Source organism: Vicia villosa, linkage group LG3, assembly GCF_029867415.1.
Source record: "Vicia villosa cultivar HV-30 ecotype Madison, WI linkage group LG3, Vvil1.0, whole genome shotgun sequence".
NCBI classification, from domain to species: domain Eukaryota; kingdom Viridiplantae; phylum Streptophyta; class Magnoliopsida; order Fabales; family Fabaceae; genus Vicia; species Vicia villosa.
The window spans coordinates 151,341,037-151,363,368 of record NC_081182.1 but is presented as its reverse complement, the minus strand read 5'-3'; the positions used below and the strand labels follow the sequence as shown (position 1 = coordinate 151,363,368).

Genomic DNA, 22,332 nt, shown 5'->3' with positions numbered 1-22,332 from the left:
ATACCATTACCGTCTGTTGTCAACATTGCTGATGTTAGTCGAGTCACCAGAAGTGGACGAGTCTTCAACAGAACAACAGAAAATGTGGAGAAACCTTCGGAGGAAGTACCACATAGGCAAGACAATCATCCGACCAATGCTGTTCAAGCGAAAGAAAATGATGAGATCTTGAAGTTAATCCAGAGGAGTGAATACAACATTGTAGATCAATTACTACATACTCCGTCTAGGATTTCTGTTCTTTCCCTGCTATTGAGTTCTGAAGCTCATAGGGAAGCTCTACAGAAAGTTTTGGAACAAGCTTTCGTAGAACCAAGTGTTACAATAAGCCAATTCAACAACATCGTTGCCAACATCTCCGCCGGAACTAACCTAAGTTTCTGTGACGAAGATCTTCCTGAAGAAGGAGTGGACCACAATCTTCCACTTCACATCTCAGTTGGCTGCATGGGTGATACACTCACAGGAGTCCTAATAGACAATGGATCCTCTCTCAACGTCATGCCTAAATCAACATTATCAAGATTATCCTTCGAAGATTACCCTCTAAGAAAAAGTCATGTCATCGTCAAAGCATTTGATGGATCAAGAAAGTCAGTTTTCGGAGAAGTGGATCTTCCCATAACTATTGGACCTCAGACGTTCAAAATCACTTTCCAGGTTATGGACATTCCAGCACAATATAGTTGTTTGCTAGGTCGCCCATGGATTCATGAGGCTGGGGCAATTACTTCAACACTTCATCAGAAACTGAAGTTCATAAGAAATGACAAATTGGTAACCGTATGTGGAGAACGAGCTCTGATCGTCAGCAACCTGTCATCATTCTCCGACATAGAACCAAAAGAAGTTGTTGGAACTAAATTCCAAGCACTTTCCTTAGACAAAGGAAAGGAGAAAGCAGCGTCTATCTCTTCATACAAAGATGCAATCCAAGTTGTGAAGGATGGCACTACCAGTGGTTGGGGTCACATTAATATTCCTACCAACAACAAGAACAGAACGGGAATTGGATTCTTTCCGACATCATCAAAAGCTATCCCAGGGATTGAGGTAGTTCTCCCTATTCAAGAAACTTTCTGCAGTGGAGGTTTTCTTCAACCTGTTCAACAAACAGTCAATACCATCGGTACGGAAAACACCGATGAAGAGGAATGGTTATCCTATCTTAACAGAGCAGGATACATCTCCCTACCAGAGTCTGAATCACCTTGCTGTTATCCGACTAAAGGATCTGAAAGTAAGACTCAACCAAGCAGTGATGAAGTTACTAACAGCTTCACCACCAGAAGTCATGGTTCATCAGAAGAAGTTCCTCCTATCCCCGAAGAGACTTGGGATACATTAGGAGAACCAAGCGGAAAATTCGACTACATGGTGAAATACTCCGCTCCTGAAAGTTCAAGAATCTCTCTTGAAGACATTGTTCCAACTGGATGGAACATTGATTATGAGTACCTCTCTCAGCCAAAAGAGATGTATAACCCTTGCTATTCATCATCATCGACTGGTGAAATCATCATTGAGGATTATATCCCCAAGTCACCTTCCGAGGCTACGGATCTAGAGTTCACATATCTAGTCAATGCCATCTTGGGAGAAGAGCAAGACCAAAATACAGAAGAGGACGATCTCGAAAGTGTCTCCGACAACGAGTCTCTCCATTCAGAAGATTGGAAGTTTCCTCAAAAGAAAAACCGACATACTCCACTCGGAAATGGGTATGCTCACACAGCTCAGTCTGCTGAAGTAGAAGAAGATCGTCTGAGTGTTGCAAAGACAGTGGTTGGTAAATCAAGACCTACCACAGGCCAGCTTAAGCCTAAGGTTCCAGATTACTTAGTGCACAATGGGGTTCGCCACTACTGGACAGCTGTTGAAGTTTCAACTGTTGTTCGCACTCCTAAGTAGGAACTTTCACCGTTATTTTGTCCTCTCACCATAGCCCAGGGTGAAGAGATGTTTCATAGGGCTTTGCATTTTACTATTTCTTAGGAAAATGTCCCTCTTTGCTTCGCCCAAAGCAATAGAGTTTTGTTTTATAGGGTCTTTGTTTCAAGAAATGACTGTCCATAAATAAAAATGTCATTCTGTTCCTTCGTTTAGTTTTCCCTTTTCTTTTTTCGGAAATTGGTAATCCTAAAAAACACCCTTAAAAAACATCAAATATTCCATTAACTGCATACACCGAGTCTTCCCTCGTTGTCTAAATAAAACTTATCACACATATGCAGATTAATCATAAAATACCCCGTTGAAACGTGCGACCGTATGACTTCTCCAAGCTTTGAGTTTCCTGTATTCGAGGCAGAGGAAGAAGAAGACGAAGAAATATCAAAGGAAATTTCACGGCTACTTCAACAAAAGGAAGAGGCCATTCAGCCATACAATGAGCCTCTAGAGATCATTAACCTTGGTTCCAATGGAAACAGAAAAGAGGTTAAGATTGGAGCTTCACTCAGTTCAGAGATCAGAGAGAGTTTGATACAGCTACTCAAAGAATTCTCAGATGTCTTCGCTTGGTCTTATCAAGATATGCCAGGGTTGGATACCAGTATAGTGGAGCATCACTTGCCATTAAAAGCAGAATGCCCTCCGGTCAAGCAAAAATTGAGAAGAACTCATCCGGAGATGGCCATGAAAATCAAAGAGGAAGTTCAAAAGCAGATCAACGCAGGTTTCCTCGTCACTTCAGAATACCCTCAGTGGTTAGCTAACATTGTTCCCGTTCCTAAGAAAGACGGAAAAGTCCGCATGTGCGTCGACTACAGAGATTTGAACAAAGCTAGCCCTAAGGATGATTTTCCTTTACCACATATTGATATGTTGGTAGACAGTACAGCAAAATCCAAAGTTTTCTCGTTCATGGACGGATTTTCAGGATACAACCAAATCAAAATGGCACCTGAAGACATGGAAAAAACAGCTTTCATCACCCCCTGGGGCACGTTCTGCTACCGTGTTATGCCTTTTGGACTAAAGAACGCAGGGGCAACTTATCAAAGAGCTATGACTACGCTTTTCCACGACATGATGCATAAGGAAGTGGAAGTCTACGTGGACGACATGATTGCCAAATCAGAAAATGAAGAAGATCACATACAGAATCTGACAAAGTTATTTCAACGCTTACGGAAGTTTCAGCTTCGCCTGAACCCCAACAAGTGCACCTTTGGTGTCTATTCAGGAAAACTCCTTGGTTTCATTGTCAGCAAACGAGGAATTGAAGTAGATCCAGACAAAGTCAAGGCAATTCAAGAAATGCCTTCACCCAGAACCGAGAAACAAGTTAGAGGATTTCTTGGACGTCTGAATTACATCTCGAGATTCATATATCTCATGACTGCAACTTGTGCTCCTATTTTCAAACTTCTACGGAAAAATCAAAGTTGCGTCTGGACAGACGATTGTCAGAAAGCGTTCGACAGCATTAAGGAATATCTGCTCGAACCACCCATCTTGTCTCCTCCAGTGGAAGGAAGACCTTTGATAATGTACTTAACCGTCTTAGAAGATTCCATGGGTTGTGTCCTTGGACAGCAAGACGAGACAAAGAGAAAAGAGCATGCCATCTACTACCTGAGCAAGAAATTCACTGACTGTGAATCCCGCTACTCCATGCTCGAGAAGACGTGTTGTGCTTTGGCCTGGGCTGCCAAGCGTCTCCGCCAGTACATGATTCGACATACTACTTGTTTGATCTCTCATATGGATCCAATCAAGTACATCTTTGAGAAGCCTGCTTTAACCGGGAGAATTGCCCGTTGGCAGATGTTGTTATCAGAATACGACATTGAGTATCACGCACAGAAAGCCGTGAAAGGAAGCATTCTAGCTGAGCACCTGGCTCACCACCCACTCAATGGTCATGAATCAACCAGTTTCGATTTTCCGGACGAGGACGTCATGTACCTCAAGATGAAAGATTACGACGAGCCACTACCAGACGAAGGACCTGAGATAGGATCCCAGTGGGGCTTAATCTTTGACGGAGCTGTCAATGCTTATGGACGAGGAATTGGGGCAATCATTGTTACACCTCAGGGTACCCATATTCCATTTACTGCCAGATTAACTTTCAAATGCACAAACAATGAGGCCGAATATGAAGCTTGCATCATGGGTCTCGAAGAAGCCATGGATCTAAGAATCAAACACTTGGATGTATACGGAGATTCTGCTTTGGTCATCAATCAAATCAAAGGAGAATGGGAAACACGCCAACCAGGGCTAATTCCTTACAAAGACTACGCGAGAAGATTGTTACCATTCTTCGACAGGGTAGATTTTCATCACATTCCTCGTGAAGAAAACAATTTGGCTGATGCATTAGCCACACTCTCTTCCATGATTAGGATAAATCATTGGAATGACATTCCTCGGATCGATGTTATGCGCCTGGATAGGCCCGCTCATGTGTTCACAGTAGAAGCAATCATCGACGACAAACCGTGGTATCACGATATCAAGAACTTTCTTCAAAAGCAAGAGTACCCTCTTGGGGCGTCAAAGAAAGATAGAAAGACTTTGAGAAAGTTAGCTTGTAGATTCTTCCTGAATGAAGATGTTCTGTACAAGAGAAACTTCGACATGGTTCTGCTCAGATGCGTTGACAGAAAAGAAGCAGAAATACTCATGAGAGAAATACATGAAGGTTCCTTTGGTACTCACACCAATGGACATACCATGACAAGGAAAATACTGAGAGCAGGATATTATTGGCTGACAATGGAGTCAGATTGCTTCCAGTACGCAAAGAGGTGTCACAAATGCCAGATCTACGCCGATAGAATTCATGTGCCACCATCTCTTCTCAACATACTCTCTTCCCCTTGGCCTTTCTCCATGTGGGGAATCGACATGATTGGAATGATCGAACCAAAAGCGTCCAACGGACATCGCTTCATCTTGGTAGCTATAGACTATTTTACCAAATGGGTTGAAGCAGCTTCATATGCAAACGTTACAAGACAAGTTGTCGTCAGGTTTATCAAGAATCACATCATCTGTCGCTACGGCATTCCTAGCAAGATAATCACTGACAATGGGTCAAATTTGAATAACAAAATGATGAAGGAGCTTTGTGAAGAATTCAAGATCGAACATCACAACTCATCTCCTTACAGACCAAAGATGAATGGAGCTGTAGAAGCAGCTAACAAAAACATCAAGAAAATCATTCAGAAGATGGTCATCACTTACAAAGATTGGCATGAAATGCTCCCGTATGCTCTTCACGGTTACCGTACATCAGTACGTACTTCGACTGGAGCAACTCCTTTCTCCCTTGTATATGGCATGGAGGCAGTCCTACCTATAGAGGTTGAGATTCCATCAATGAGAGTTTTGATGGAGGCAAAATTAACAGAAGCCGAGTGGTGTCAAAGCAGATTCGATGAATTGAACTTAATCGAAGAAAAGCGCATGACAGCTTTATGCCACGGACAGCTATATCAACAAAGAATGAAGAAAGCTTTCGACAAAAAGGTTCGACCTCGCACAATCAAAGAAGGCGACCTTGTACTCAAAAAGATTCAATCTTTTCTCACAGATTCGAGAGGGAAATGGACTCCCAATTATGACGGCCCCTACGTGGTCAAGAGAGCTTTCTCAGGAGGAGCCTTAATACTCACGACTATGGATGGAGAAGAATTCACCCGTCCTGTGAACGTCGACGCAGTCAAGAAATACTTCGCCTAAATAAACAAAAGAACAGCTCGCTAAGTCGAAAACTCGCAAAGAGCGGCTTAGGCAAAAAAGAGCGTCTCGGTGAATCGAAAACCCGAAAGGGCGATTCAGGCAAAAATTAGAGACATAAAAATATAATTAATCAATCCCGGTAGACTTAAAACCCGAAAGGGGTAGTTTACGCAAAAGTTAGGGATATATGGCAAGTAACTGTGTTCAGGACAAACTTGATCATTCAAAATCCATAGCGGAGTGTTCATCAGCAGTAGGTCATCTTCTACGAAGCACGAATACAGCGCAACTCGGAGTGGAAGGGAAAGATAACGGTCGTCACGTTTCATCGTAGCCCTTTTCCCGAAAATTACCAATTTCCAACTTTGTAAATACTCCATGGAATCAAGCATTTGGCTGATTACCATTCCATATATAATAATTTGAGCCTTGTGCTTTTCCTTTGCAATCTAGTCTTATTCAGTTTCTTGAAATGCGTTTTAAGTTTAAACAGTCAATTTCTTGAAACAAATGTTTTCATAAAATAAAAATGAATTTACTTGCAAAAATAAAGGTGAAATTTCTTTCTAAGGTTTACAAACAATAGGAAGAATGCAAATAGTTGCTCCGAGAACGGTTGAGACTCCGGGAACCAAGTTTTCCCCATGAGGTCGCTTTGCGAACATCTCCCGATGACGGATCTTTACTTCAATTCATATTACTTACTTCGGACAGCGGACAACTGATAGCCAGATATTCCAAACAGAGTTCGAACTACAAGAAGAGGACATCTTCTGATCAACAAGAATTCAAGTCGTATCTTAGGATTTTACATCTGCGACAATTCCATTCACTTTACATTTTATCATTGTCATAATATTCATGCATACATTACATCATAACTGCATAGTCGAATCAGGCTTTGATCCTGTGAATGCCTAAGTCATTGAGGCATGAACTCAAGTTTCCCCTGCAAGTTCCAGAGAAACTTTTTCCTTCGAGACAACAGTTCATACACAAGGATCTCCCCAAGCAAGTCAACAAATGGTTGTCTCCCTCAAGGAAATAGTTTGTTCACTTTTGGAATTCCTCAGCCGAGAATCTCCTGCAGAGCGACATTCGACAGTCTTCTTCAGATAAGATAGTCTGCTTCACATTTTGGAATTCCCTACAGGTTTGGTATTTCCCCAGCAGGGTCAAGAGGTGCCACTTCTTGTCAAAGAAAAATTCAGAATCTCCCAGCAGATCGACAAATGATTCCCCAGCGGAGTCAGTGAATGATAGTCTTCGTCCAGAAGATAGTTCAGATTCCCCAACAAAGTCAGCAAATGGCAGTCTCTTTCAGCAGAAGACAGTTTGCTCACTTTCTATCATAACAGAGTCAGCAAATGGCAGTCTCTTTCAGCAGAAGACAGTTTGCTCACTTTCTATCATAACAGAGTCAGCAAATGGCAGTCTCTTTCAGCAGAAGACAGTTTGCTCACTTTCTATCATAACAGAGTCAGCAAATGGCAGTCTCTTTCAGCAGAAGACAGTTTGCTCACTTTCTTTCATAACAGAGTCAGCAAATGGCAGTCTCTTTCAGCAGAAGACAGTTTGCTCACTTTCTATCACAACAAAGTCAGCAAATGGCAGTCTCTTTCAGCAGAAGACAGTTTGCTCACTTTCTTTCATGACAGGGTCGACAAATGGCAGTCTCTCCCAGTAGAAGACAGTTTGCTCCCCTAGCAATTGGCAAATGGCAGTCTTTTCCCAAGAAAAGACAATTGTCTGTTAAATACTCAAGAGATCGACAAATGGCAGTTTCTTCGAACAGTTTGTCTGTTTCTGGGATGTTTAACTCCCCACAGAGTCGATGAATGGCAGTTTTCCTCTTAGGAAAACAATTCGTTGATTCCCCAGGCATCAGTCGACGAATGGCAGTTTCCACCCCGAAAACAGTTCGTCCGCCTTCAAACAAAGTCATTAGCCCCTCAAAAGATCATGAGGCCATATGACATTCTTTCAAAGACGTCAAGTCAAAAGGGAAGATGTTGAAGTTTCTTTACTACCGTCAAATGGCATCTTATCTCCAAGCGCTGATAAGAAGTTTGACGAGGAAACAAACCTTTGAAGTTTCTTTATTTACCATCAAATGGCGTCTCGTCTCCAAGTGCTGATGAGAAGTTTGATGAGGAAACAAACCGTTGGAAATTTTCTCTTTATCTGAGATATTGTCCAAACACAACCGAGACCAGTTTCGAGATATGGACATCCGAAACGAGGAGAGGTTGTTTACCTTTTTCTAAGTATCAACACTTAGTTAAAGAAGATGGATTGCGCATCCAACATTGCCATCCATTCACCAGAATCCACATCAAGTATTTCTGCAGGAGTTTGTCTCCTCATCCCCCGCCAAGCGCGACAACGGGATCAAGTCATGCAAAGACTATGTCAGTTACAACATCTCAGGAGCGCCCAAAATTCGGGCATTCTTTGATATTTAAGTCTCTTTTACGCAGGAGAGATCGAGATATCAATCTCTCTCCCTCCAGATAAAAGAAACTTAAATAGGGGCATCTGTCATACCCTAATTTTTGACCCCCCTGAGATGGCATATCTTCAGGATTTTTCATCAGGTCAAGACAAGTTCCCAGAGCAGTCACTTCTCCATCTGGTATCCAATCGAGGATGCTCAAAGACAAGAAAGCTCAGGCAAAGGATCAATCAATACAAGGATTAGTCCCTAATACAATCATGAGGCTCAAAGACTTCACTTTTCTCATCTATGATTGATTAGACATCCAGTCATATGAGTACAGGTTTACTCAGGTCACCTGACTAGGGTTTTGAGCCTATCAAGGACTAAAATCAGGGATCACTTTTGGGAAACCCTAAAAAGCCTCAGGGAACCATTCAAAGACATCAATCATCTTCAAATAACTCATATTACAAGATCTACTGGACATCACACTTCAATTCAAAGTCTACAGTCATTATTTTCACATGGTCGACAAATTAGGGTTTTGACCTAATTCACCAAGATAGTTGACTTTTAATCAGGGCATGAATCCAAAACTCAAGACATGATTCAAGAATCTCTACTACCTCAATATAATCCATTTACATCATTCATTTGAGGAAAAGATCTTGTTTCTACACAAAAGCCCAAAAATTCACTTTGTCAGGAAAAAGTCAACTGTGAAGGATCATCATTGACTTTTAAGGTTTTTGGTCAAAAAATGACTTTCAAAGATCAATATCATCAATATATGGATGTCAAAGTCATTTGACCAAAGAAATTCAAAGAAATTCATCAAGGAGCGAAAAGTCGGGAATTAGGGTTTTTGAAGGCATGGTGAGAACTCAAAATTTCACCTACACAACTCAAAAAACTTCCAACATGAAAGTTGTAGATCTTGCAAAATAAAACAACATCTTACAAAGGAACTTTTTTCAAAAGATCAACCATTTATGAAGTTTTGGAAATTTTGAAGTTTAGGTCATAAACACTTAGAAATTTTTCTAAGTGTTTTAACCTAGTTTTCATCCAACTTTGGGCTCATTTTTCACAAATTTCCCAAATGATTCTGAAGAAGACATGAACTAATGATTTGAAGTAGATGTTTAGGGCTTTCCAAATTGTGTTCAACCTTCTCCAAATTCAATTTGAGCTAGGAGTTATGCTTGTTCAAAGTTGGCCTCATGAAGTGAAATTATAGGTCATGTACAATTTGAAACTTTGCAATTTTGTGCATTTTGCTTCACTAAATGATGCTACACGACCTCTAATACATCTGAAGACATGCCATACATTCAAATTCATCATTGCATAAGGATTAGAGAAGATTCCCAAAAACAAAGGCATGTGATTATGTAATGATTGCATTTTTGAATTTATGGCAAATGGTGAATCATCAAGGAATCTTGCTCTAAGCCAATTAGAACTCTCCTCTGAATCAGAAATGTTCCCTAAGATCATGCAAGATCAATGGTTGGGGAAGCTAGCCCGAAAATGCATCATTGCATTTGGGATATTTTCAAACTTTCTTCATGGCTAAGAAACCAAACTCACCTCATTAAGCAAGCTTACTATGATCAATTACTCTGAACCAATTCCCTATAAATAGAGGCCTCATTCTCATTCAGAAAGCACACCAAAGCAACTCAATTCCTTGCTTTCTCTTTCTCTTCTCATGCTTATTGTTTTTCAAAGTTCTTTGGCAAGAAGAATCGTTTTCTTCAAACCAGAGCTCATCTTTGGAAAGTAAGCATTCTAACATCTCAAGGGAGGTCATTTGAGGTGATCCAAGCACCTGGATCACTTCTGTAAGTGGAGGAACACCATTGTTGCTCTCACTTTGGAGCATTTGCAGTTGGAGGTCCATGGAGTAATTCAGGAGGTTCTGAGCCAAGCCAATCATCCAGGCACATTCCTCAGGTCATAGTGAAGCTAACCAGATGGCTGCAGCTCATCTGTAACTCAAGAATCAACACCCTCCATGTTCACTTGAAGCTGAAATCGAGGGAGGACCATAGAGCAATTCAGGAGGATTCAAGCTCCAACAAGCATTCAGTTAGCATCATTGAGTCTCAGGGAAGCTATTGAGATCATTCATTCAAGCCCAGGTTCTCTCAATCATCCTCACGACCTCCATTTTCAGAGGTAAGTTCCTGAACCTCACTTCTCTAATTTAAGTACTCTTTGTGAAATAGCTCGATTCTATCTTGTTCAGCATCATCAGAGGATTGAAAACCCTCTATCATCATCCATTTATCTTGCAGTATAGTCATTTAATTTGATTTTGAAATTTTAGGGTTCTTCACGATTTCTGGTAAATTAGTTAGATGTAGTTAATATTAATTCATGTTAGTTACATATTTAGAATCGTGAGTGAATTTAGAGCAAGTTTCATGTTTACATCATTGCAAATGGTTGAGAGTTGAGAGAGTTCAGAAATTTGAAATGATGGAGCTTGAGGTTGAAGACGAAGATGGAGGGTGGCGCCATTTTTCAAATCTCTGAGCAAAGTTTGTTTTATTTTTAATGATAGGCATTCCCTTAACGACTGAACAAACTTGCCCTAGTGGCCTCCCATACGCCCTTAGTATCATCATGCCTCAAGTCTGGGGTTCGAATCCCCCTCGCCCCAGACTTTTTGATTCTTTTATTTTTCAAGGATTTGCAACTTGTTTTGAAACATAACCAAATGAAGGCAAGTCACTATCACCACACGCGCGTTGGCTCAGTGGTGTTTGTTTTGAGTGTGTAACCTAGAGGGCGTGGGTTCAAACCCTCCAAGGGCCAAAACTAATTTTTTACACACAATTTCTTTCATTTTCTCACAAACTTCACATATTTATTTAACCTATCAAATTAATTTATTTTCACTTCATTTTTCACACACTTATCATTTAATATACCTATTTTGTGAATAATCAAAAAAATCATAAAAATATTATGTATTTCTTGAATTTTAATTAGGTTTAAAATAGTATGTTTTAGGTGTTTTCTTAAATACTTTAATACATATTTTCACTTTGTTTTAACCTAAATCATTTTGTAAATAAAGTTCATGATAAAACCCTAATTGTTTAGGTCTTAATTAAGTAAAAAATCTTTATTTTTACTTTAATTAAGTTGACTTTTGTCAATTCTCAAAACTGTTTTCAATCTCCAAATAAATCAAATGATTAGGGTTTTCAAACAACAAAACCTTGTATCATTCAAAATCATTTTCAATTGCTTTTACACCAGTACTGTAAAGTACTGGGCCTCTAATAGAGTGTAAGTCCCAAAAACCTTCTCTTCTTAGCTTGTTTTCAAAACTGTATTTTCAAAATCTTCTTTCTGTTTTCAAAACATTCTTCTGGTATTTGAAGGGCATTATTCCCGGTGAAACTCTTCAGATACCTATGTGACCTTTGTCCATCTTCACTTCTTCTGTTTTCAAAAACCATTAACTGTTTATCATATATATATTCAACTGTTATCAACAAAACAACAAAAATTACTGTTGAGGCTTTGTACATACTTCTTCAATGGCCTCCACTCCATCCAGGTTAGGCTTTACAAGCTTTCAATTTACAGTCTTTATTTAAATTACTGTCAAATATAAACTGTGCATATACTAGTTTAGAACTACGTTTGAGTATAAACCTTAGGACAGTTAAACTATATATATATTATAGGAATATGACCTAGGATTGAGAATGTCTTCCTGGTGAAGGCTCTTTCCTAATTAGAAATCTGTAGTTCAAACCCCCAAGATGAATTATTCCCGGTGAAACATCTTGGTAAAAACCTTAGAATCCAAATAATAGGACACATCCACCCAAAGAGGAATTATTCCCGGTGAAACCTCTTACCCATTTGCTTAGAGCCAAAATAAGTTCAAAACTACATAGCTTTCTCTTGTGCTATAACAAGGACCCTCGATTAGCCTCCTCTTGGGCTTTGTACAAGGACCCACAGGCTTCTTAAAAGCATTTCCAGCTTCCTCTTGAGCTTGTATACAAGGACCCATCAGGTTTCTTATAAACATAGGAATAGGTCTTTAGTCACCTTTTAGCCTACCCTGGTGAGTTTCTTCCAATTTAAACCAGACTTTAAATAAGCTAAGTTTGTCTCAATTTTGCATTGAGTACACCTTTTGGAATGAGAGACATGGATAGTCTCTGTCACCCTTATCTTCATCAATCTTCCTTAGCAGAGTCTAGGATCCATGTTTGATCATCCTCAACATTGAGTCAGCCTTCATCTTGGGCTTTAAACAAGAAGTCTCCACTAGATAATCTTTCTGCCATTCATTTTAATGTCAAACCCCTGGAAAGGGTTAGCCTCCAACATCTGTCTAAAAATAAAATCCCTGGAAAGGGTTAGCTTCCACACATTCCTTCATTTTTATAAAAACCCCTGGAAAGGGTTAGCCTCCAACATCTGTCTAAAAATAAAATCCCTGGAAAGGGTTAGCTTCCACACATTCCTTCATTTTTTATAAAATCCCCTGGAAAGGGTTAGCCTCCAACATCTGTCTAAAATGTCAAACCCCTGGAAAGGGTTAGCCTCCAAAGTCAATTAATAAAAAGTCAAAAAAATAAAGATTCATTTCTCTTAGGAGATAATTTCCCCAAAAGAGTCAAAACCCCTGGAAAGGGTCAGCCTCCAAAAACATGATAAAAGTCAGTTTTTCAATAGACAAATTCACCAGCTGAGTCAAAATCCCTGGAAAGGGTTAGCTTCCAAAGAAAAACAGTCTTTTTAATCTCCAGTAGAGTTAAAACCAACAAAAACAGTTAGCCTCAACCTTGGGCTTCATACAAGGCACCAAACAATAAAACTCCCCTGTCAAGAGTCAGCCTCAACCTTGGGCATTGTACAAGGCAGATAATAGAGTCTCCCCAGTGAGTTCTTCATCATTCAGTAGCCACAACCTTGGGCTTTGTACAAGGCAGATAAACCATACTTTCATGTGTCAAAGATTCCTAACACTTAGGATCTTCCCCCATATAATCATCCATACTCAATTCATTTATTTAAGAGTCCGCCACAACCTTGGGCTTTGTACAAGGCAGAAAATAATGTTTTTCATAGCTAGAGTCAGCCACAACCTTGGGCTTTGTACAAGGCACATAAATAGAGTCTCCCTCAGTAGAGTCAGCCTCAATTCTGGGCTTTGTACAGAACACCAAATAAAATCCATCAAATAAACACTCTCCAAATAGAGTCAGCCTCAATTCTGGGCTTTGTACAGAACACTAGAATACCCTGTAATTAATCCCCAGTGGAGTCATCTCCCAGAGTCAATAATATTAATTAATCAATCAAAAAGCCTCAAGCTTGGGCCTCATACAAGCCAGCTAAATTCAAATCTTTTATACAGTAGATAGACATAGCTTATCTCTATAGAGAGATATTTTTACTACTCTACCACATTCAAACAAACAAACATTTCAATTTCAATTTCAATCAAAGTCTCCCATTTAGGACTCTGAAAGACATGCTCTGGCACATCCCCAGACTTGTACACTTTCCCTAATTTGGACGAGCATCTTTCTTTCATTTAAAGAGGCATCTGACTGGCATACTTGCACACACACAAGTAAGGTCCCCCTCTTGAATGAAATGAATTCAGTTGTTCTGTCACTCTTTCAAAATGTTTGTGGTAGAATAGTACAAATACCTCTCTGTAAAGATGATTTCATGTCTCTTTACTGTAAACAGAGATTTAATTCCAAGCTTCAACCTTGAGCTTCAAGCAAGGCACCAAAAAAACAATTATTTTCCCTAGTTAGTTCCCCGAACTGCATTAAGCTCTGACTTCCACTAGGGATATGTAGGCATGAGGTTCACAAGGAATCTCAGCGAGCTAATAAAATACCAAAAATAGTCAATCTGTCTGTCTGTCTGTCTTTTCAAATCAAATCAATTCCTTCTCCTAACACAAAGGAGAAACTTTCCCAATCATTAGCAGCAAACACAAACACAATGACACAGAGAAGGTTCCTGTAGAATACTACAGATATGTAGGGTGTTTAAACACTTCCCTATGTATAACCGACCTCCCGGACTCCAGAATTTCTAGTCTAGGTGAAATCCCCACACTTAGCAAACTCCTAGGGTTTAGTTGAGATCTTTTTTCCCCTTTCCTACTCGTAGGACAAATAAGAAAGTTCGTGTGATATCGTAGGAAGAACTGAAATAAAATTCATCCCACCACGGGCGCATTCTCCTTCCAAATTTCGCGTGAAGGGTCTAGCGTGCCGTCCTCCCAAGTGAAACGGGGAGGTAAAAGAAAACGACACCACATGAACCTCATGCAAGCCTTTAAACCTAAGGCTATTGTTTGATTTGTTTGTGTTTGCCACATGTTTGACATCATGACATCATAAGCATCATAAACATATCATTTTCTCACTAATCATTTCAAGGATCGAAGAGTTTACCTTTGTTCTGTTGTTACAGGTAATGGCTCCCGCTACCAGAGATTATATCCGGATCAACATCTCAACAGTACCATCTAAACTTAAGGACTTAATATCAGAATTTCCCAGAAATGCTCAATTCACCGAAAAGCACGGTCACCTACTCCATTTGGTTACCTCAAAATTTGAAGAAGACATGATACGGGTCATGTTCCAGTTCTTTGATCCCGAACATCATTGTTTTACATTTCCTGATTACCAGTTAGTACCCACTTTAGAAGTGTTCTCTGAACTGATTGGGTTACCTGTTCGAGATCAATTACCTTTCACTGGTTTAGAAAAAATTCCAAAACCTGAAATCATTGTTGTTGCCTTACATATGCGAAAATCAGAAATCGAGTCCAATTGGGAAACAAAGAGTGGAGTCCAGGGTTTGCTTTCTAAGTTCTTAATGGAAAAGGCTCGATTACTACTAAAAAACAGAAGTTACCTAGCTTTTGAGGAAGTTTTGGCTCTTTTGATCTATGGATTGGTTTTATTCCCTAATCCCGACCAATTCATAAGTGTACACATTATCAACATTTTCCTAACCCGTAACCCGGTACCTGCCTTGCTGGGAGACATTCTACATTCTCTACACACTCGTACCATGAAGAAACGAGGAACTCTTATGTGTTGTGTACCACTACTGGCTAGATGGTTTACATTACACCTTCCCCGATCAGTGTTGAGAAATGAACAAAGGATGCAATGGTCTCGCAGGATTATGTCTTTGTCTCATTCAGATATCCGGTGGAACAACTTCTTTCAAAGAGACATTATTATCATTGACCATTGTGGAGAGTACCCTAATGTGCCACTCCTTGGCATCAAGGGAGGCATCACTTACAACCCCTCTTTAGCTTTGCGCCAATTTGGATATGCACGAAGAAACGGTCCTCATGACATGATTATCCGTGGCATTGTGTTCGACTACGAAGATGATTCCCAAAGATATCGACGAAGGTTTATACATGCTTGGAGCAGTGTCTACAAAGTAGAAAGCAAGACTTTAGGACAATGGAACTCTATTCCCATGGAGCCTTACCTCAAATAGGTGTGTGCTCGTGCTCAGAAGTTCATCATGCCATATCTCGCTATTCTACCTATGACTATTGAGCCAGAAATCGAAGGGGACGAACCTCGAGTTATTCTACATCCAGACATGCCGACTGACCTAGAAGAACTGCAGAAATCTTGGGTTCAACTAAAAGGAGAAAGATACACCTTCAAAGCACACTGTCAAGACTATGAGAGGAAAGTGTTAGAACTCACCAGACAACTCCAGGAAGAACAGCAGATCAACACATTCCTGGGTGCAAAGAGAAAGCGTCCATGGGAGGCTTGAGGAATCCTTTATTTTCTTTATTTTATCTTGTAAGCCCGAAAGAGGCAAATAAAAGAAAAAAAAGAGAAAAAAAGAAAAAAAAGAGAAAAAAAAAAGAGAAATAAATTGTTTGACTAATAAATGTTTGTTTCTCTTTTGTTTAAACAAATCTAAATTCTAAGATCCTTGAAAACATTGCATATGCATTTCATTCATAAACATTGCATAACAGGTTCACATAACGGGTTTCTCATCTCCTCGCTGTTTATTTCAATTAGAAGGGATGGATTCCGAAACAAGCGTCAAGAATCTCGAAGCACAGAACGCCCAAGTTCAGATAGCAATTCTAGAGCTAGCAAAGGGGCAACAAGAACTGAAAGCCCTGATAATCAAGAAGAAAAAGAAGCCCAAGGGATCTGTAGGATTAAGTCACCTGACAAAGAAGGTCAAAATCCCAGTCAAAAGGTCCAAAAAGGCACCGATCCCTGAAATAGTCGGTGAAGGTGATCAAGGAGACAATCACAGCAACCAGGGTTCTGCCAAACCCTCTCTTTCTTCTAATGAAGAAGATTATCATTCCGAAGACGAACAGGGTGATAACAAATACCAGCAGTTGGAAGAACGCATGAAAGCTATGGAGATACAAAAAATACTTGGTTTAGACTTCAATGATCTTGGACTCGTCTCAGATATTGTTATCCCTCCAAAATTCAAAGTTCCTGTCTTTGCAAAGTATGAGGGAGTCTCTTGCCCAAAAATACATCTGAGGTCCTATGTGAGGAAGATACTACCTCATACGGCAGATAACAAATTGTGGATTCATTTCTTCCAGGAAAGTCTGTCGGGTACACAACTCGAGTGGTACTACCAACTGGAAAGTACAAAAGTTCACACCTGGGAAGATTTGGTTGCTGCTTTCTACGAACAGTATCAATACAACGCTGACCTTGCACCAACCCGTACTCAACTACGGGGCATGACTATGGCACCAAAAGAAAGTTTCAAAGAGTATGCACAAAAATGGAGAGATCTAGCTGGAAGGGTTCAACCACCCTTATCTGATCGCGAGCTGGTCGACATGTTCATGGGCACTTTAACTGGCCCTTTCTACAGTCATTTGCTGGGAAGCTCATCATCAGGTTTCACTGATTTGATATTAACTGGAGAGCGTGTCGAAAGTGGTATTCAAAGTGGAAAAATTCAAATAGGCTCCTCCTCAGGTACTACAAAGAGGCCCATCAGTGGGAGAAATGAAGTCAATACGATGCACAATCAGAAAAGTCGCAAAGGTGAGCATCACCAATCTGTAGGGGCTGTTCTGATCTCTGCATCTGCACCTCAAAAAGATCAACCGCCAAAGTATACGCGTCGACCAGATGCACCCAGAAGGAACTTCACCAGAATCAATATGCCAATCTCTCAAGCACTGCAGCACTTGTTAAAAGCAAATCTGATCACATTGAAAGACCCTCTAAAGAATGTCAACACTTCCTCTCCGAGTTATCGCTCCGATGCAACATGTGCATACCATTCTAACTGTCCAGGTCACGATGCGGATCACTGTTGGGCCCTGCAAAATAAAATACAAGACATGATAGATGCTGGGGAAATTGAGTTCAATCCTCCAGAGACTCCAAATGTCATCACTGCACCTATGCCGAAACACGACAAGACCATTAATGCTATCATAGACACTGTTTATATCTATGATGTGAGAGAATTGTCAACTCCGCTCCTTGAAGTCAAAAGAAAGCTAATACGAGCTGGTTTCTTTCCAGGTTGTGACCCTGATTGCTTTTATTGTGCACACCTACCCAATGGTTGTGAGAATCTGAAAATAGGAATTCAAAAGTGGATGGATCGCGGTATCATTATATTTGAGAGGCTCCCTTCTATGGACAATTTATGCGAAGTCTTTTCAAATGGGATGAGAATAGAAGACGTCTCAGTGGTTTCTAACATACCATTGAAAATCCCTACCAAAACTCCTTTCATAAATTCTGCTGCACCCAAAATGGCATCTGTAATCATCACCAGTCCGGCTCCATTTCCATACTCCTCAGACAAAGTTGTCCCGTGGAGTTATGACACTAATGTTTATGTCCATGGATTTAAGCAAGATACCTTGACTGAAGAGGCCATGAATTTTACTACTCCAACTGTTGATAATATTGTGGGTACTAGTAAGATTACGAGAAGTGGAAGGATCTTTTCACCAGAAATTTCTCCAAATGTTGCTACTAATCCAGTCCAAGTACCAGTTCATAATCAAGATATCAACGCTCGAGGCAAAGAGCCACTAGTTGAACCAGTTCAAATACCGGTGGAAGTCACTGTTGAAGATCCGTCGAGGCAAGAAATGGAGGAAATATTGAAAATCATCTGCAAAAGTGATTAAAATATTGTCGAACAACTGGGGCACACTACTTCAAAAATTTCAATGCTGTCTCTGCTAAAGTATTCAGAAGCTCATGCCAAGGCCTTGATGAGGTTCCTAAAAGTTGCACATGTACCACAGGAGATATCAGTCGATCAATTCGAAAATTGTGTTACCAGTCTAACAGTGAATAACGGTCTCGGTTTCTCTGATGCTGATTTAACCCCTGCTGGGAAAAATCACAATAAAGCCCTGCACATCTCTATTGAATGTAACGGCACCACTCTGTCTCATGTGCTGGTAGACAACGGTTCCTCTTTGAACGTGTTACCAAAAGCAGTATTGGAAAAACTTGACTTCGAAGGATTTGTGTTACAACCAAGCGATGTTGTGGTAAGAGCCTTCGACGGGTCAACAAGAACAGTATACAGAAAAGTGAAGCTCCCAATCAGAGTGGGCTCTCAGATCTTTGATTCTACCTTTTACGTGATGGAAATTCATCCAGCATATTCCTGTTTACTAGGACGCCCTTGGATACATGGGGCAAATGTTGTAACTTCTACCCTGCATCAGAAGTTAAAGTATCCGGTAAAAGGCAAGGTCGTCACAGTTTATGGCGAAGAAGAGTATGTGGTTAGCCACCTGAGTAACTCCAAGTATGTTGAGATGGATGGAGAATTCATCGAAACTCCCTGCCAATCTTTTGAGGTGGTCCCTCCAGATGTCTCTACTGCCAAACATATTTCTGCCTCTCTGTTGCACCCCAAAATTTGCCCACTTATTTATTCCCCAACTGGCCCTCACCTTACATTCATGTGCATACCTCATCCAGGCCATTCATCCATTACATTCATCCATATCATGGTGACTATTCAGAAATTGATAAGAAAAAGGCTTTTTGGAAAATATTTCTTGGTTTAAAAAGAAAAGATGGGAGGTCTCATTGTATGGTGCTATGTCCTTTGAAGTTCTCCTGAGATTAAGGTTCCATTACTTTCGATGCAAAGCTTTGATTGAAGGGTACAAACTTGCAAATCAGCTGGTCCCTCAAATCAGGGTTTCTGACCAAAGTCAACGCAGTTGACTTTTTGGTCAACATTTAATCAGGAGGTGATTTCATAGAATGAGTTGGGGGTGAGGCTCATGTGAAGGTGTGCAGTTGAATTTCTTTGGCTGATGATCAATTCGAAGTGGAATCGGAGATCGATTAATCGAGAAATTTATTTGAGGCTGAAAAAGTCAAAAAGTTGACTTTTTGGGCCAAAATCAATGTCGATTATCAAATACTGACTTTTGGTGGAAAAGCGGTCAAAGAAATTCAAAAGAAATAAATAAAATCGGGGGGTTTGACAAAAGTTACCAAAATTGGAAAATTAGTTGAAAATGGGAAATTACCAAAAATAGAAAGTTTGAGACTTGGTGGAAATTTGGAGAGTTTGAGAATGGATGAGCAGCCCACTTCACCATTATTTTACACGTGTCAAAAGGCTTTGTTTAAAGAAAATTTTAACATCAAAATTGTTGATTTAATGGAGATCTACAACTTTGTAGTTGAAAGTTTCTTCATTTGAAACAAGAGTAAAAAGATACAAGACTATGAAATTGGGAAAATATTATGTGTTCAAGGCATGCTGTTGGGCAAGTTCTGGGCATAACGCAAGCATTTCCACAAACACGTGGTGTGCAATATTGGAAGCCAGTTTAAGATCACTACAAGCATCCATCAAGTTCAAACATGGTATGCACCTCTTCTACTCCATGCCCTATACATTATGAACCGAAAATTGAATCATTTGAATAAATATTGAATTATTTATGGAGCCTCAAAGTATCATTCTCGCAAGGTTAAGATTCAGCACCTGGCAAGTCAAGATCCAGGTCACGCGCGTGGAATTATATCAAACACCTGGCGTGCAATTTTGGACACTCATTTTAAAGGTCTACGAATTTCCATGAAGAGCAAGCTTGGTGTCAAATTACTCTCCACCATGTCCTCTATCCAACAAACTGGGTATCATTCATTTTGGTCAAATGGTCATTGAGATACGAGTATGTAAAGTCAGGATCCGGGAACTGTGTTGCAGCAAAGGCATTGATCCAGGTCATGGTCTCGTGCGCGCGCAGATATGTTGCAGTGGTATACATCCGTGTTCCAACACCAATTTGAATGAGTCATAGGTCATGTCTTTCAAACTTTTCAACATGGATTTTCTTCTATCATATTCCCTCTTCCATTTAACCAAAACATGGTGGCACTTTGTGGTGTAGAGGTCAAGTTATGAAGTCATAAAGTGAGCCGCACGGTTTGTTATTGCCAAGGCATTAGCATGGAAATTGTTGCTGTTACATGCGTGAGACAATTCACTAATACTCACTATAAACGCCATGCATTTCCTGAACACGTGAAAAAAAAAACAGTAGAAACATTGCCAAAATAACACATTCGTTCATTAAGCATGGTAGGAGGCATCCACTAAATCCATTACACTATAACTCCCATACAACCTCACATTATATAAACTACAAGCTCTTCACATTGGACTTCACTTTTTTCTTCTTCAGTTTCAAACTCTTTCCTCTCTTCTCTTCATTCTCTCTTCTCTCCCTCGTGCTCTCTCATATCTACTCTCCATAACCACCATAGAAAAAGTTTGTTACACTTTGTATCAAACACCTCAACCACCATAACCGAATCAACCTTCATCTTCATCACCATTGAACTACCACCTTCATTTTCATCTTCATCTTCATCTTCATCATCCTCACTCACCACTAGAACTAACCACCACCAACCACCATAACTCCATCAACCTTCAACAACCACAACAAACTCCTCTCATCATCGCAACCTTCAAGAGCCGCAACTTCAACAACCTCCATCTATATTCATCACTAACATCTTCAATATCGTTCAAGATTCGACCTCCGCCATCAATGGAAGTCACATAGTGCGATCCTCTCTTTGTTCCAAACAACTCTGTTTCCGGATTGAAATTGGTTCACCTGAGTTTATTTCTCAGGGTATATGAGATCTTTCAGGAGGCATCACCATCTTTCCTTCGGTTGAACTCAGCTTCATCTCATCTTTTTCTTCAGCAAGAACGCAAGCATAGAGGACCGAATTCACTTCTCAATCGGGTTAAAGATCAACATCATCAAGAAGCTCGATTTGCAGAGACATCTTTTCCTCTTCTTCGTTCAAAGATCCTCCAGGTGAGTCTCCCACCCCTCCTTAGCGTTGTAACATCGTGTATGTGATGCATTTGTGTTCAATTTTTGTGGTTCTTGAAAGTGAATTATCTCTATGTAAAGCGTTTGCTGTTTGCGTGCTTGGATCATGCCTTGAAATTCTACGAGTGTGTGTGAGCATATTGATGCTTTTAGATTGCACTTTCATGGAGTTTATTAATGTTAGAGTTTTACAAAGTGCTTTCGGTTTGTATGTTAGAGACATAATTAGGAAAATATGATTATGGATTCAGACTCAACATGGAAAATTGAGTATAGAGGTGGCTCTGTTTTTTTTCTGAGCGAGTTGCACATCTCCGGCGTGGTGAAGCCGCCGGAGAAGATAACCGGAATGACAGTCCGGTGAGGGTGTGTTGTTCTTTATCATGCAGGGAGTCACGTGGCGTCCATGCGCTGGTCCGAGCCCCCATTTTTTTGTTTTTGTCTTACTTGAGTTAATGATGGCTGATGGTGTGGTGTTCTCTGATTGGTCCTTGGCTTGTTTTGTCTTTAGTGACTTAAAATCTTACTTGACCAATTGATTTCATGTTAATTGACTCTGTATGTCATGCTGCAATAATGAAAAAACTATAGGATTGTCATACCCCAATTTTTGACCCTAAGATCATATATCATTCATATACCAATCATTAATCAAGAGCTTCACTTGGAAGTTTTGTTTGTGGTGTTGCACTCACCTCATCTATAAGAGGGACCGTCAAGCACCAATGATTGTTTATCTTGTATGCATATTATACTAACCCAAATACCAAAAATA

At 40.1% G+C, this 22,332-nt stretch overlaps 1 protein-coding gene across 1 annotated transcript in view; it reads right to left on the bottom strand.

Moving 5' to 3' along the window:
- Positions 1 to 21,206, bottom strand: part of LOC131659171 (putative B3 domain-containing protein At1g78640) — a 31,708-nt gene extending 10,502 nt beyond the window's left edge. Inside the window, exon 1 of the mRNA XM_058928395.1 lies at positions 21,110 to 21,206. Coding sequence (XP_058784378.1) covers positions 21,110 to 21,206 — 97 coding nt within the window. The remainder of the gene's footprint in view (positions 1 to 21,109) is intronic.
- Positions 21,207 to 22,332: the final 1,126 nt, after the last annotated feature.